The 14,254-nt window shown below is 43.4% G+C and overlaps 1 protein-coding gene across 1 annotated transcript in view; it reads left to right on the top strand.

Moving 5' to 3' along the window:
• Nucleotides 1-14,254, top strand: part of LOC126540198 (protein phosphatase 1L) — a 48,603-nt gene that overhangs the window by 3,639 nt on the left and 30,710 nt on the right. Inside the window, exons 2-3 of the mRNA XM_050186989.2 lie at nt 7,492-7,617; nt 13,855-14,056. Coding sequence (XP_050042946.1) covers nt 7,492-7,617; nt 13,855-14,056 — 328 coding nt within the window. The remainder of the gene's footprint in view (nt 1-7,491; nt 7,618-13,854; nt 14,057-14,254) is intronic.

The following is a 14,254-nucleotide window of genomic DNA, read 5'->3' as shown; positions in this document are numbered from 1 at the left end:
TATCCGTCCCCCCCACCACCACCACACATGCACGCACACACACACATGCACGCACACACACACGCACATGGACGTATTAGCGCCGGAAGTGTTCCCTCGTCACACAGATGGCACTAAGCTCCATGACCTGCAATGTTTTGACCGTATGGGCTTCTATGGAAGCTTCGTCACTTCCAGGTATATTTACCTTGTAAGCTCTCCTTCCGTTCGTCTTGTTTCCTGTTCCCCATTATCGTGTGCCTTACTTTCAGCGGCATTACCTAGAGATTTTGCAGCCGCATTGACACTTCAGATAGCCTGTTCCACTCAGCAATACTGCTTGCAAAAAAGAAAAGTAACGGAGAGAGAAGGAATCGGCAGACAGATTCGTTCAAGGCTGATATTCAGACTTTCAAACTGTGATAATTTCACTTTGAAACGTTGTATAGGTTTCTATGGGGTTTGATATCTAACTGAATTTGCTTGGTTTTCTTGCAAGCCTGTCTCTTACGTACAACTGATGCTGGTTCCCCAGTGATGAGATCATCCTTGCGCACAAAGTTTATGGGGCTTTGTCCCACATGTGACGAGGTCTCAGGACTTTGCAATTGAGGGGCGTTCTCTCATCGCAGAGTCTGAGGGGAAGCAGTGTTGGTTGTACCACACATTTTAAGGCCCACGCTACAGGATATTGGTATTTAGTCTAATGTAAATGGCGCACAGGGACTTTTAATCAAAATCGAATTTCCGTACCGCAATCAGCAGGCTTCTGCTTGTGCAAATGAAACGGTCACCATCGCGAAATTCGATCCCCATCAGGCTCAATTGCAATTAACCGTGCCATGTGGTGCCTGTGTTATAGGCAATTTGCTGGAAAAATAGAGATTTACTAGGAAAACTTGGGAGAACTTGTTGCAGAGGTCTGCTGACAAAGTGTGGAAGGGAAGCTGTTGAGTCATATATTTTGGCAGTCATTAACCCTTTCAGGCGCTGTGTACACATTTATGTACACCATGTTATTGCATCAACAGCAAAAACATTGATGAAAGTTAAAATATCTAGATTGTGTTGCATACATATTGAAACACTTCTGATTGGAATAGTGCTGCAAGTTTGAATAACAAGCACAGAATATTTTAGTAAAATGAGTGAGAAGGTAGGTGGTTGGGTGTTGATTTGTTGGCCTCAGTATGTCGTTGTATGTAGCAGGTTGACTTCTTTTTCGGTTTTTCACAGTTTTGCAGCAAGAATTGTTTTCGAGTGGCTGGATAGGTGCATTTTCGCATGGATTCCACATTCTGTAGACCTGACATAACTCAATAAAAAATTAATTAAAAATTCTTAATCTTTTCTTCAACTATATGCATTTTATGATTCTGAAGGAGTAACAAATGTGGTGAAAGTAAGTTTTTAATCAACAGAATTAATGGGCGTCTAAAAGGGTTAACCCTTTTAGACGCCCTTTTATATAGCGACATAAATGAGTCGTTCTTGCATTCTCCCACTGAGTAACGACTGATCTCATGAGTCAGTTCGTAGTTGTAGTCTGTTGAGTTCTGTTAGTGGTGCTGTGCAGAAGGCATGGGAAGTTGATTTGGATCCTTTAAAACAAGTTGTATAGCTAACATGGGTTCCTGTTGGAATTTGTCACATTATTACATGCAGTGTGCTACTGTTAGCTGTTGTTAGGTGTTGCATATCCCTAATTGCTATGTTTACAAAGGTAGCACAAAGAGTGCATAGTTTAAATTGCCTGGAGCACCTGGGGTGCTGTTCCAGACATTGTCAAATTCTGCCATGTTCACCATTTTGTCAGCTCTGATTGGCTCAGAGAGCATCTACGGCTTCTTTTGATTGGCTTTGAACGCCAACATGGCAGAACTCAGGAGTGCTGTGAATCCAGAAATGCAAAACCCAGAGGTGCGCGCACGCGCGTGCACACACACACACACACACACACTCTACCTTTAATAACAGTGGCACTTGAAGAAACTTTGTGTGACCTCGAAGAATTGTTCACTAAAGGGACACCTTATATAAGTATGTACAAGACCTCATAGTAGGAGACAGTTCAAGTTCACAGCCTGAGTCCCAGTTAGGGAGATGTGTGTTTCGTGCATACTAAGTCGCGCAAATACACATTAATAAAAAAAGCCATGTAACGCCTTGTGAAAGTTTTAGTACACAAAGACACAACCAAGAAACCCTTTTCTGACGAAAGGTCAGTTGAGAAGATTAGATATAACATATATAAAGATTACACAATATATAACAATTTCTGAACATGACTTATGACTAGCATTATTAGCATAAAGCAATGTGATTCCATAATGTAATTACTTGTCAAGGCAAATCTAGTAGCAACGTGTGAAAGTACACTGCGCATGATAGAAATCAGCACACCAAACGCGATTGCTTCTCGGTTGGGTTATTCTTCTTTTAATATTCGCTGTCAATTTGGGGGTGCTGCCCTTACACGGATTTATATGATAAGAACCTTCCTTCATGTAATTGCTTTATAGTTCGCTATCACTAATACTGCTTTGCCTTTCCGGCAAAACTGCACCCCCTTATTTTTTTCGCACAAGCGTACATGCCCCATCTGTGAAATCGGTGATATTATGTTTGTCACCGAGAATGAGAGGGAAGCGAGCGCCAGAGGAGGAAGGCGCCTGGAGCTGGAGAAGAGAATCACGCGCCTATGTACCGTCGCACCATCGAGATCAATGTAGCAGCCGTGTTCACACCTTTTCTGTTTGTGCTTTGACGCCACGGTGCTCGCTCTGCATGTTCACGGCATCTCTTCTTTTCATGTGTAGCAATATGCGCTTCCCTCTGGCACCAGGTGTCGCACCGTTGAGATCAGTGTAGTTGTCTGTGACTGCATTCGTGCCCTTTTCATTCATGCTTCAATGCCACACTGCTCGCTGTGTATGTTCGTGACATCTCTTTGCGTGTGTGGCAACATGCACTTACCAAAGCAACGCCATCTAGAGGAAAGAGAGGAAAGTCTAGGTGGCGTTAAGCGAAGTGTCATGGAAAAGGGTAGGCAGAGGCGTGCTGAGTTGACCTCCTCGGGCAGTTCCTACAGGCTCTGTGTGCGCTATGAGCATACTGGGTTTGCTTCGTGATTGAGAGGCTGAGCACCGAGCAAGGATGGACGGTGAAGCGACTCAAGTGGCAGCAGGCTGAGTGTGAATTTACCGACCCCGAGTGAGCGTTAAGTGTCGGGCGCGAGCTTAACAAATCCAGCAAAAGGCGCGGCCTTGGTGGGCCCAGGAGATTCCCGAGGGGGAAATTATGCTCCGATCAATTAAAGAAAAGGTTCTGTTTGCAAGACAGTAATATGAGAGTTCCAACGAGCTAGGTGGCTTGCCACAATGCAAACATTCTACGCACAATGCATGAAAAGGGAATAGCACCCATACACTTGCTCATAACCTGCGTCCATGAGTGAAACATCTCTAATGTTTTATTACTGTGAGTCTGAGTCTAAGCACAGCTGCACATGACTGCTACTTATTTTGATTTCAAGTGAATCCAGCTTGGCCTCATTTCGGATAGAGTGAACTCTATATATTTATGACCTCTGCATGCAAGTGATGATGTTTCCATCCCTAATAAATGTAAATAATTAGAAGAGTTTCTTTTTTATGAGTCATTAGCATTGCCTACTGGAAAGAAAAGCAATACTGAGGCATATATAATTCCCGTGCATTTCAGATGCCATTGATAAATAACTCAGCCGAAGGGAACAGTGAAGTCTGCAGGTCTTTTTAAGGGTCAAAAAAGCATGCAAAGCAATTTGAAGCGACGTGAACATACAGCAACATATTCATTTGCTAAGCATAGGCTATCCATAGCATTCGAAATAATTGTTAGCTAGCCACCTCCTTCTCTTTAAAAACATATAAAGTTGGTCCTATGTATATATTTAAATAATTGTGTCTGTGTTCACAGTGGAAATTTTAAAAAATGTTAAGTGATAAATTACGGATGAGGTAGCCTCTGCTGGGGCTTCTAATGCACTTGTCCTCCTATTGTCGAGCTTTGCAGTAATAAAGTGAAAATATGAATTAAAAGCCATGCACGTCCGCACCAACAATGATTCAGTAAGCATTTAGCTGCAATAAAATTCTAAGTGAAAAGGTAGAGGTAACTAAAAAATAGCCTCAAATGATGTGGATAACAGAACTCAGGTAATGGGCAAAATGAGAACATGGTAAAAGCGGGAGCCAACGTTTCAACAAGTGGACTTGTCTTTTTCAAGGGTCATCAAATTGAATAGTCACTATTAAGAAACCCAAATTTTTCAGATACTTTTCAAATATGTCACATTGCCAAATTGAAGCAAAAATGCTATACGTTTCATTTGATCCACAGTGGACATACTGTACTTAAGCATGCTGCGTTGCTCGGACAGACAGACATTTGCTTTTAAGCACAATCATTCGTGATCAAATGTTCTTTAGACATGGAATTTGGTAGTTGGTATTGTTTACCACCTAAATAAATAAATAAATAAATATAGATACCACTTTATAAATGCAGCACCTGTGCCCTTTCATCAGATTAAATCAGAATACTTATCATCGCAACATCCTTTATACAATAGCAGCACCATCTGCTGCAGTCATTCAAACTAAAGAAAGAAAAAGTTGTCTTTTTTAAAAAAGTTTTTCACTCTGCCATTGCCGCATATGACATGCATGTCTGATTTGGTCATGAAAGTGTACGTGGACATTATTGGCCGATGATGTTACCTTTATATACTTTATATAACAATGCACCATCACCTATGCTCAAGAGCCCCAAGTTACAAACAAGCTGCTTAGCTGTTCCTAATGCTTTCTTCTGGCTTATAATAAAGTAGGCTTTATAATGTGCAGTTTAATGACAGAAACATTTTATTGTTGTGAATACCAGGATATGAAAAGTGTTGGTGACAAGGCTGTTCATTATTTGAAAGCTATTCAAAAAATATCTGATCTATTCAGTTCGAATGCCTTCTGGGGACACATGCAATTCGTATTCCATTTGGTCTCAAAAACACCTATTCCTACACCCTACTAGAGTGCTGCAGTCCATTACTGGTCAGACAATGGCTTCTCATTGGCTTAGAGTCATAAATTCCTAGTCAGCTGAGCCTGAAAGGCTCGGTAGTGTTTCTTCAAAACATTTAGTATCAAAAGCTGCATGTGATATATCTGAATCAGAACAGTCTTAATATAATTCCTGAGTGTGTGAATGCAATTTGTCCTTGGAGAAACTCTTTTGAGTTGTGTTTGGGTTCAGCAAGACCTTCGTCAGTCTTCCGCAGTATACCCTTTTCCTAATGTGCAAGGGCACTTCTCTGTATTTCACATTTGTCCAACTAATGGTATAACCGACCATGGTTCAAATAGAGCGCAAGCTGCATATGCTGGTGCTTCTCTTGCACACAGTTTCATAATGAGAGCCACATTTGCATTTTCCATGTCATAAGACAAGCAAACTGTGTTCATGTGTTGCTTGCAAAAAAGACTACACCGCCATTAATGGGGTCAACTGCCTTGTGGGAAAATGAGCTTCAGAACTATGAAAAGAGCTCATAGGGGGTGCTCCCATGGCAATAGCCGCAGCCGTAATATCAGCACTGACATATTTTTGAATATTAATTATTTTGCGTTAGATGAAGGTCTTAGATTTCTAAATCCTAGAAAAACTACTGGCAAGCCTCTGAGTGCCCTAAAGAATTTATTGTGATGTTCTTCTTACAGCCAATTTCAGTTTCATTTCCCAAGAGGTCACTGTGTCATGACTTAGGACGCAGAATGCAGTCACATGGGAGGAGGACACTGCAAAATTTTTTGACACTCACTCTGGCGCATTCAGTTGCCCGTTATGCTGCTGCACTTTGTGAGGAACGATGTAGCAGCAGAGCAGACAGCCAAGCGAACAGAAGTGAGTCTCGGAATGATGCAGTGTCCTGCTCCCACCTGACTGCCTTCTGCCTCCATGACGTTACAAAACATTTAAGGGTGCGGGGAGGCACACAAGCGCACGAATATGCGAACCAGGAAAATTGGTGCACTGCAGAATAAAGGGAGTGCCCGAATGGCACTGAGGGACTTGCAGATCCCTCACATAATGCGTTGCCATGCAGAATGAATGTGATAAAAAACAAACGTACCAGTGGCTGTGCTTTGTGGCTTTGCAGGTAGTACAGCTTGTAGGCACAAGCAGTCACCTTTTTAAAATGCTTTCCAACTTTATGACACTCTGTAGAAGCACTGCTAGTGCAACAATGCAACAGCGGAGGACTGTGTTGGCTGCACAACATCTAATGCTATGCAAACCTGGGGGCTGTGTTTCGGCTTACTGCAGTCCTTGTCACTTGCCGTCAGGGAAGCAGAACGCCGTGTTCACAATATTAAACAATCTGCAAAAGTAAAGTTTGTTCTACCATGCAAAATTTTAAGCAGCAAGGTTGTGCCTAGCGCCTAGCAAACAGAAGACCAACCAATGACAACAATGTGCACAGGCAAGCGCCAGTTAAACCATCAGTGACACTTTGTAGCATCATGCATGCAATGAACACCATCTGCATCAGCAAGGCCATTGAGGCTAAGGTGCCATCTCTGAAGCAGCATTTGCTGATAGTCAACCATCTGGCACAGAATGGTTGAAGTGTCCACCTTGTGTAAGATAGTTATGGTGTTTGCAACAGCATAAGACCTATGCACCCCTAGACCTAGAACAAACATCAAAGTGGTGGCAGCAGTGATAGCATCACTGAAGCGTGGCACCCAATGGCAGAGCAACTGCTGTTGTCAGAGTGCACTTGTCAACACACATACAAACACTGAAGTAGACAAACTGTGTGCTAAGCTACAGCTAAAGGTTCATTGCTGTAGAACAGGCGTTTATGTACATGCTACATCAAATGCACGCGCAGCTGCAGTGGTGGGAAGCAACTGAGGGAGCTCATCAAAGAGATAAGACTTTGGAGCAACAACCTAAACCACAAGAGGCCATAAGAATGCGCATGTTTTGATGTTGCATGTACATAAATGTCTGTCTTGCAGCAATAAACATTTAGTTGCAGGTTTGTGTTTGTCACTTTTAGTGTGCGTAAATGTGTCTACAGGTGCGCTGTCTCTAAGGCAATGGTCAAACTAGAAGGAAATGGCAACGGAGTGGCAAGACTGAGGGGAGTGCACCATTCGCATGTTCACACTAAACATGATGTGTCACGAGGTAGAAATAATGCTATCGTGCCCACTTGCAAGGGTTCCACACATCTTATTTTGACATGATTAATGATCTAAATTCTTTGAAAACCAAACTTTTTGTAGGCACTTGCTCCACAAGATGTGAGATTGACTCGACTGTTCCTTCCATACTGTTACTCCCTTTGTGGTGATTGAGATCCTTTCTTTTTCTCCCTGTGCATCCTTTCTAACTTGTCCAGTAAATGTGTTGCACAGTTTAGCAGCTGCAACTGACACGGAAACTTTCTTGTGTGTGCAGGCAAAGCACGCAGGTGTATTTGCAATGCAGGGGCGCAGACCACGCATGGAGGACCGCTTCTGCATTCTCAGCAATGAGCAGCATGATCTTCATCTTTATGGAGTCTTCGATGGTCATGGCGGCGAGGTGAGTTGATAGTGTTGGCTGTGAGCATCAATTACACTGGTTGCTATCATAGCCTAAGATCCCCTGTAATACAAGTCATAGTCAAACCTTAATGCCGTGTAACTGAGTACAGCGGATTATGTTGAAGTAAATCTAGAATGTTTCTCACTGATATCAGCATGTAATGAACACAGGCGAACCTACTCATAACAGTATTAAAATCCTTAAATAATTCCATTGTTATAACCGATAACTGTTATAACTAGGTGCACAAAACGAAAAAAGAAATGGAGGGGGGGGGGGACAGATATCAAAACATTTTAACTAGACAAAGAAGTACAGTTAAACCCACTTATAAGATTAATTTTAACAATTACTTGGATGTAACAATGAGCACCTGCAGAACCATGCGTTTTTGTTTCTGCTCTATGGCAAAATAAACCACTTGTTCCCATGCCATATTATTGGTTATAAAAAGTAAGTCTGGCTACTGGATACCTGTGCCAAAAAGAAAATGAATGTGAAATCCTGAAAAAGAGGCAAAATTTGAGCTGGCCACACAGCCACTCCCACCTGCATGTTGTGCACGTCATGCACGCCGTGCGCTTTCACCGCATTGCCAACCTTGCACGCCTCTCTTCCATCTCCCTTCCACCCCTCTAAAACAATAGTCAACAGCACTGATGGGCGTCATTGAGAATGGCCATCGGTTCAATCGACTTTTGTTTCGGAGGGGCAGAATTTGAGACAAAAGAGAGGCACACGCAAGGCTTGCAATGCGGCGAAGGATTTCACGCTACTTTTATGGCATAAGCTGTTGTGGGCTCATTCTAATAGCCATTTCGCTTGGCAATGGTGTCCGCTGCCGCTGCCACCGGTGTCCATTGCAGCTTTCGCCAGGAATGAGGAAAAAAATTCCCAGTTCCCGCCTGGATCGAACCTATGCACACTGCATGGGAGTCAGCTACTCTGCCACTGAGCCACGCCAGTGCTTGCTAGCTTGGAGTGGAAAAATGCCCAATGCACGGATCCTAGTGTCCCAGGAGACACACGATGTGAGATTCGCGCCACTTAGCGTCAATACATGCACACTTTGCGTTGCAGCTGCATAATAGTACACCAGCTGGCACACCATGCAGCAGTAGCATAGGTAGCAGTACAAGGGAGATAGAAAAGTCTTGAGGAAGAAAAAGATGATTAAGGAGGTGTATAAAAAATCCTATACTGAAAAGCGTATTGCACACCTGAATAAATCAAGCAGGCCAGGTAACTGTTTGTCACCGCCCCATTTCTAAGGGGATGCCATTACATCATAATCATAATTAGCATCATGTTGTGCCACTTGTCACACGATGTGAGGTGCGCGCCGCATAGTGTCCGTGCGTGCACACTTTGCATTGTCGCGTGTTATTACACCAGGTGGCACGCCACGTAGCAGTTCATAGGTAGCGTTACAAGGCAGGTAGAGAAGGTTTGAGGAAGAAAAAGAAGGTTAAGGAGAGATATACAAAAATGCTGGAATGAATAACATGTATGGCACACATGAATAAATCAAACAGGCTAAGTGACTGTTTGTCACCGCCCCGTTTCAAAGAGAATGCCAAAAGTCATCATCATCATCATCACAATCATTATTATAATATTGTGCCAATTGTCATGACTTCACCGGCATGCCATATAGTGTTGATACGTGCTAATTTTGCATTGCAGTTGTGTTGTATTCCATCAAGTGTCCCAACATGTAGCAGTTGCATGTTGCTGTTGCATGTTGCTGGACCTGGTCAACTCAAGCAAGTTAGGTGACTATTTGTCACCACCTTGCTTCAAAGGGGATACAAATAAATTGGCATCATCATCGACATTGTATCATACCACGGGTCAAGGGATGTGACATATGCGCCGTGTAGTCTTGATACCTGTGTTTACTCTGTGGTACACGTTATGGCACCTCCTCACAAGGTACAAACCCTAAAAACCTTCTAGTGCGTGCTGCCAAAAAATGGAACTCCTATGGCTGTGCTCTTCCCGCTTACGCTGTAACTGTGCTACGTGTTCTGTGCAGGCCTGTGGCCCAATTTGGTGCAGACACCCTGTGGCCCAATTTAATTGTTATAACCAATAACGTGACATTGTAACATTGTAGTAAGTGGTTTATATTACCATAGAACTCACACAAAAGTTCATGGTGCCTTGGCTGCTCATTGTTGTCTGACATATTGTTAAAACCAGTATTTTTATAAGTGGACTTCACTGCATATGCTTATGATGAAGATACTTTCATGTCTGATGCAATTTTGCTTTAGTAATAAGATTCAGCTGTGTTTATCTTAGAAGGCCCCTTACCAAGCCCTGTTTGAAATTTTGGTTACACATTGGAAGTTGTGTAAAGTGCACTGCTCGAGGAGCATTTTACTGCAAGAATTTTTTTAGGGGGTTTACTAACAGCCGAGATATAACCAAATGAGGTGTTGTAGGGCATTTGTTCAAGGAGGCTAGCTACCCTATCCACAGCAGAGTTTCTCCCCCATTGCATCACCTACGAGCAACATTGCTCCCTTGCTCTCATCCATATCAGAGCCAAGGACCCACATGATGTTTATGCCACAATTCCCTCCCCCTGTTATAATAAATGCAAAGCATTCTGTTTCTTGCTTCATTGTCAAGGTAGCCTCCATGCCACACCTGCATCCACACCACAGCTGGTTGTATTGTTAGTAGCTGTTTCACTGACCTCACATACTCTCTTCTCTTGTATACGCCAGATGCGGTGACTGTACTCAGTTTCATGCTTCGCAGGCAACATTGCAGAATGCATGCAAGTAGTGCGGTCATAGAAGTCTCAAGCTTCATGGTGCAGTTGTTTTCAGTGTGCAATGCTTTCTACAGAAAGTCTAGTTTATATGTACTACAACTACAACTTGGGAACCTAAGGTGCGGCCAACTCATGCGTTATTCATACACTTTTGTGCATCGAGTATGCAACACACTATGTTTTTGTTGCGAGCACTAGCTGTGTGCTGCGGCTGGTTGGTCAGAGAAGTGTGTCACTCCAATCATTCAGTGGTAAATACTGCAGATCGGCAGTGCCTTCTGCGTAATAATTGCATCATGTTTGCAACAAAAGAGTACCCAGAGTTGATGTTGCGGTGATTTACATGGTGCATGCCTATATCTTTCTTTCATGTGTAATGCACAATTTTTTTGGCCTTGAATGTGACCGTGAGAGAAGTCTCTCTAGCCTTCGCAGCATTGCCCACTACATGCAAAAAGGAGCGTAGCTTAGTGTAGTGCCTTCAGTGCCAGATGGAATCAATTATTGCAAAGCATTCTTTGCCTCTTACCAGGTACATTGCACTCAGTCGGTAGGCAGATTGCGTGTCCAATGGTGGGCTTTGAACACCAACACATGTAGCATTTTGGCATTCTTAACCGCTTAAACAGCTTAACAGCAGTTTACTGATTGGTGTGAGAGTGCACTAGTTCTCCCTTTGGCTTGGCTCCAGCACCCATGGCTTTACCAACTCGCATCACACTTTTCCAAATTACGTGGTCACTTGTAAATGCTTTGGGAGAGGTTGTGCTATAAGGCGAATCTGCTACCTCTTCAGCAGCTTTGGGACGGCCATTCCTTCTTTTGTCACCGCCCACTCCATGTTCGTGCAGTGACGATTGTTATTTGTTATCAAAGTTAGGGAAAACAGTCTGCACCCTGCCTTTTCTTAGCCTACAAGTTTTTGTGTTTCAGGAGGTTTCTTCCCTCATTATTATGGTTTCATTCATGCCACAGATGTGGTTAAAGAAATTTCAGTCATATGAAAAATAGCGAATGACCACATTTTTGTCTATCTCATATAAAGCTCGCCTCTCATCCATACTCAAAAGCGTCGTTCAGTAAAGTAGAAAATTGAGCAAGTCGGTTTGTACGCTGCCCCTTCCCCCCTCAGTATTCAGTATTAACTCAAAAGTGTCAGTACTTGCCTATGCTCAGAAAACTACATGATAAAATTAATTACTTGTAATCTTTAAGCACTGAGCTTACCTAATCTAAAAAAACCCAGGCACATGGTGCTGTTTCAAATTGGTTCTTATTAGCAGTCAGTATATTATGCATGTAAAAAAAAAAAATGTCTTGCTTTGATTTAGAGAGCTGAAAACAGCACCTCCATGTACATGGACAATGAAACCATTCCCTCATGTTTCTTGTCATAACCACACAGAGGAAGCCGTAACAAATGGTAGGTTGGCTTGTTGATGCTGCATCCTATATTTTATGTCATCTCGTGGTATTCAAAACGCCCGTCATGGGTACTTTTCAACATCTATTGTGACACAGTGGCCACAGATGCGTTGTTCACAGATGCCATGGTTGCCAACCATTGTTCTGAAACTAAAAAAAAATTGGGGGGGCCAAAGTTTTCTCTTTATTTTAATGATCTCTCTTGGAAATGCTTGTTTCTTTAACTAACTTATCTTGTATTTTTGGTAGGTCTTCACTAGGGATGTTGCAAAGGCAACATTCTATATATATTCAAGCTTCTGCGTGAAATAGAATGTGCAAAGGCGCATCAGAGTTACAAAACCTTTCCCATTTTGGTAGTGTTCAAAATGTTTCAATATTTTGCTTTTTTGTGGACAGCATAAAAAATACATAGAAGTGATTTACATTTAAGCGTACTGAAACGAGCAAGAAAGGTTTTCTACACTTTTTTTTGTTTGCACTGCATTCGAACATGAGGTCAAAAAGTATTGCTGTAAGCAGTAGCAGAGAATTGGGTGCCACCTTCAAATATTTCGTTTTTTTTTTTATGTGTGGGAATGCATTATGGGTATAAGATTTTCTTTTATGTGCTGTTAGGGGCATAAAAAAAAACATACAAAATAAAGCATATAGATCGGACAGGCATGTTCAATCTCTCATGGAATCACACTGTTCACTCGTACTCACTTGCTAATGTTCACAGCCACTTCAATTAGTTCTTAGTGGCACTCGCTAAAGCTCATATTCTCATTGACTCCCGTTTTTCAGCACTCACTCGCATACATGCAGTCACTTGCACTTGCTGACAGTCACACACTTGTATACTCACATCCACACAAGCTGACTGCCACTGACCTTTGTTCATAGTCTCATTAACCGGCACTCATACACATGTCCACTCACATCCTTCGTTAACTCTATATTGTTACGGAAGGATGAAGGAAGGGAGAGGAAGAAGAGAGGAGACGCTGACTGCTGCATGTTGTTGGTGGTCAGCCATCTTAACTGCTCTAACTCATCCTGTATATACATTGTAAATACAGTCTTATACTCCCAACATCCCCGTAACATACTGGTGGGAGGTGTGGGGTACCACGGCTGGAAACAGAGCTCCGCAGTGGACGTCGCATCATCGTCCACACCATGAATGATAGTGAGCACGCGGGATCAACGCTGTTGTCGCCTCCAGCGTCATCGTCACCAGCTACGTCGTTGTCACCTTCGGTTGTCGTTGTGCAACCCAAGGATCCTGGAACTTTCTGCGGGACCGATGGCGCCGACGTTGAAGAGTGGGTGGCCATGTACGAACGCATGAGTGCAATCAACAGATGGGACCCTACGCTTATGCTAGCTAACCTGTTGTTCTACCTAAGAGGCGCGGCAAAGGTGTGGTTCGAAAACCATGAAAAGGAGCTAACCAGCTGGGACCAATCCAAAGAGAAATTGACACAGTTGTTTGGCAAACCAGCTGGCCGTAAAATTGCCGCAAAGCAGGAACCGGCCTCCCGTGTTCAATCCTCCACGGAGTCCTATGTCTCGTACATCCATGACGTGCTGGCATTTTGACGTAAAGCTGATCACGACATGCCAGAAACTGAGAAGGTCAGGCACGCGCTTAAGGGCATTGCTGACGACGCGTTTAATCTGCTCATGCGCAAAAGCTGCTCTACAGTTGAGGCTATCATTAAAGAGTGCCGACAATTCGAGCCGGCCATAAGCCGTCGCGTCTTACAACCATTCGCCAAACTTCCCAATACTGCCGCAACGTCGACTTGTGAAGATCAACCCGCATAGCAGCCAGCATCTCCGATCTTCTTCTTCCTGTCTCTTCCTTCATCCTTCTGTAACAATATCACACCTTTGGGAGTAGGAGTCGGTGCACTTGTGAGTGAGTGGACAGACTTATGGTGTAGTACTATATGCTGAGGATGATGACAGAACAGGGGGAAGCAGCACTATGAATGGGTCAGTGACACGTGCGCGCCGTCATTCTGCTGCAGGTGGCATCAGACTTTGCTGAACAGCGCCTGTTTCCCTCGCTGATGCCGAAGCTTGTGGAGGCTGTGGAGCGGCAGCAAGCCGGAGGTAGCGGTGAGACAGTGGAGCAACTGCTGTCAGAATTCTCGCAGCTGCTCACTGACGAGATCCTGCAGTTGGATACCGATCTCCTGGTCATCCTGAAGAACCGGCACGACCTCTCGGGTGCGTATTGTTTTTAACGGCTGTCTGCATTCATCATCATAAAGGTGCAGCTGCGGTTATGGTGTAGGCAAGGTCTCTTTTTCCATGCAAAAGGAAATTGTTTAGTTCAGGTTGATTTATATTTTAATACTCTAGGGCCTCATGGGCATTTCAAACAGTAGACGTTGAGACCCTATGAAGCAAAAGTTTGGAGACCAC

This window comes from Dermacentor andersoni, chromosome 2 (genome assembly GCF_023375885.2).
Source record: "Dermacentor andersoni chromosome 2, qqDerAnde1_hic_scaffold, whole genome shotgun sequence".
Lineage (NCBI taxonomy): Eukaryota > Metazoa > Arthropoda > Arachnida > Ixodida > Ixodidae > Dermacentor > Dermacentor andersoni.
This window is presented reverse-complemented; position numbering and strand designations above follow the sequence as displayed.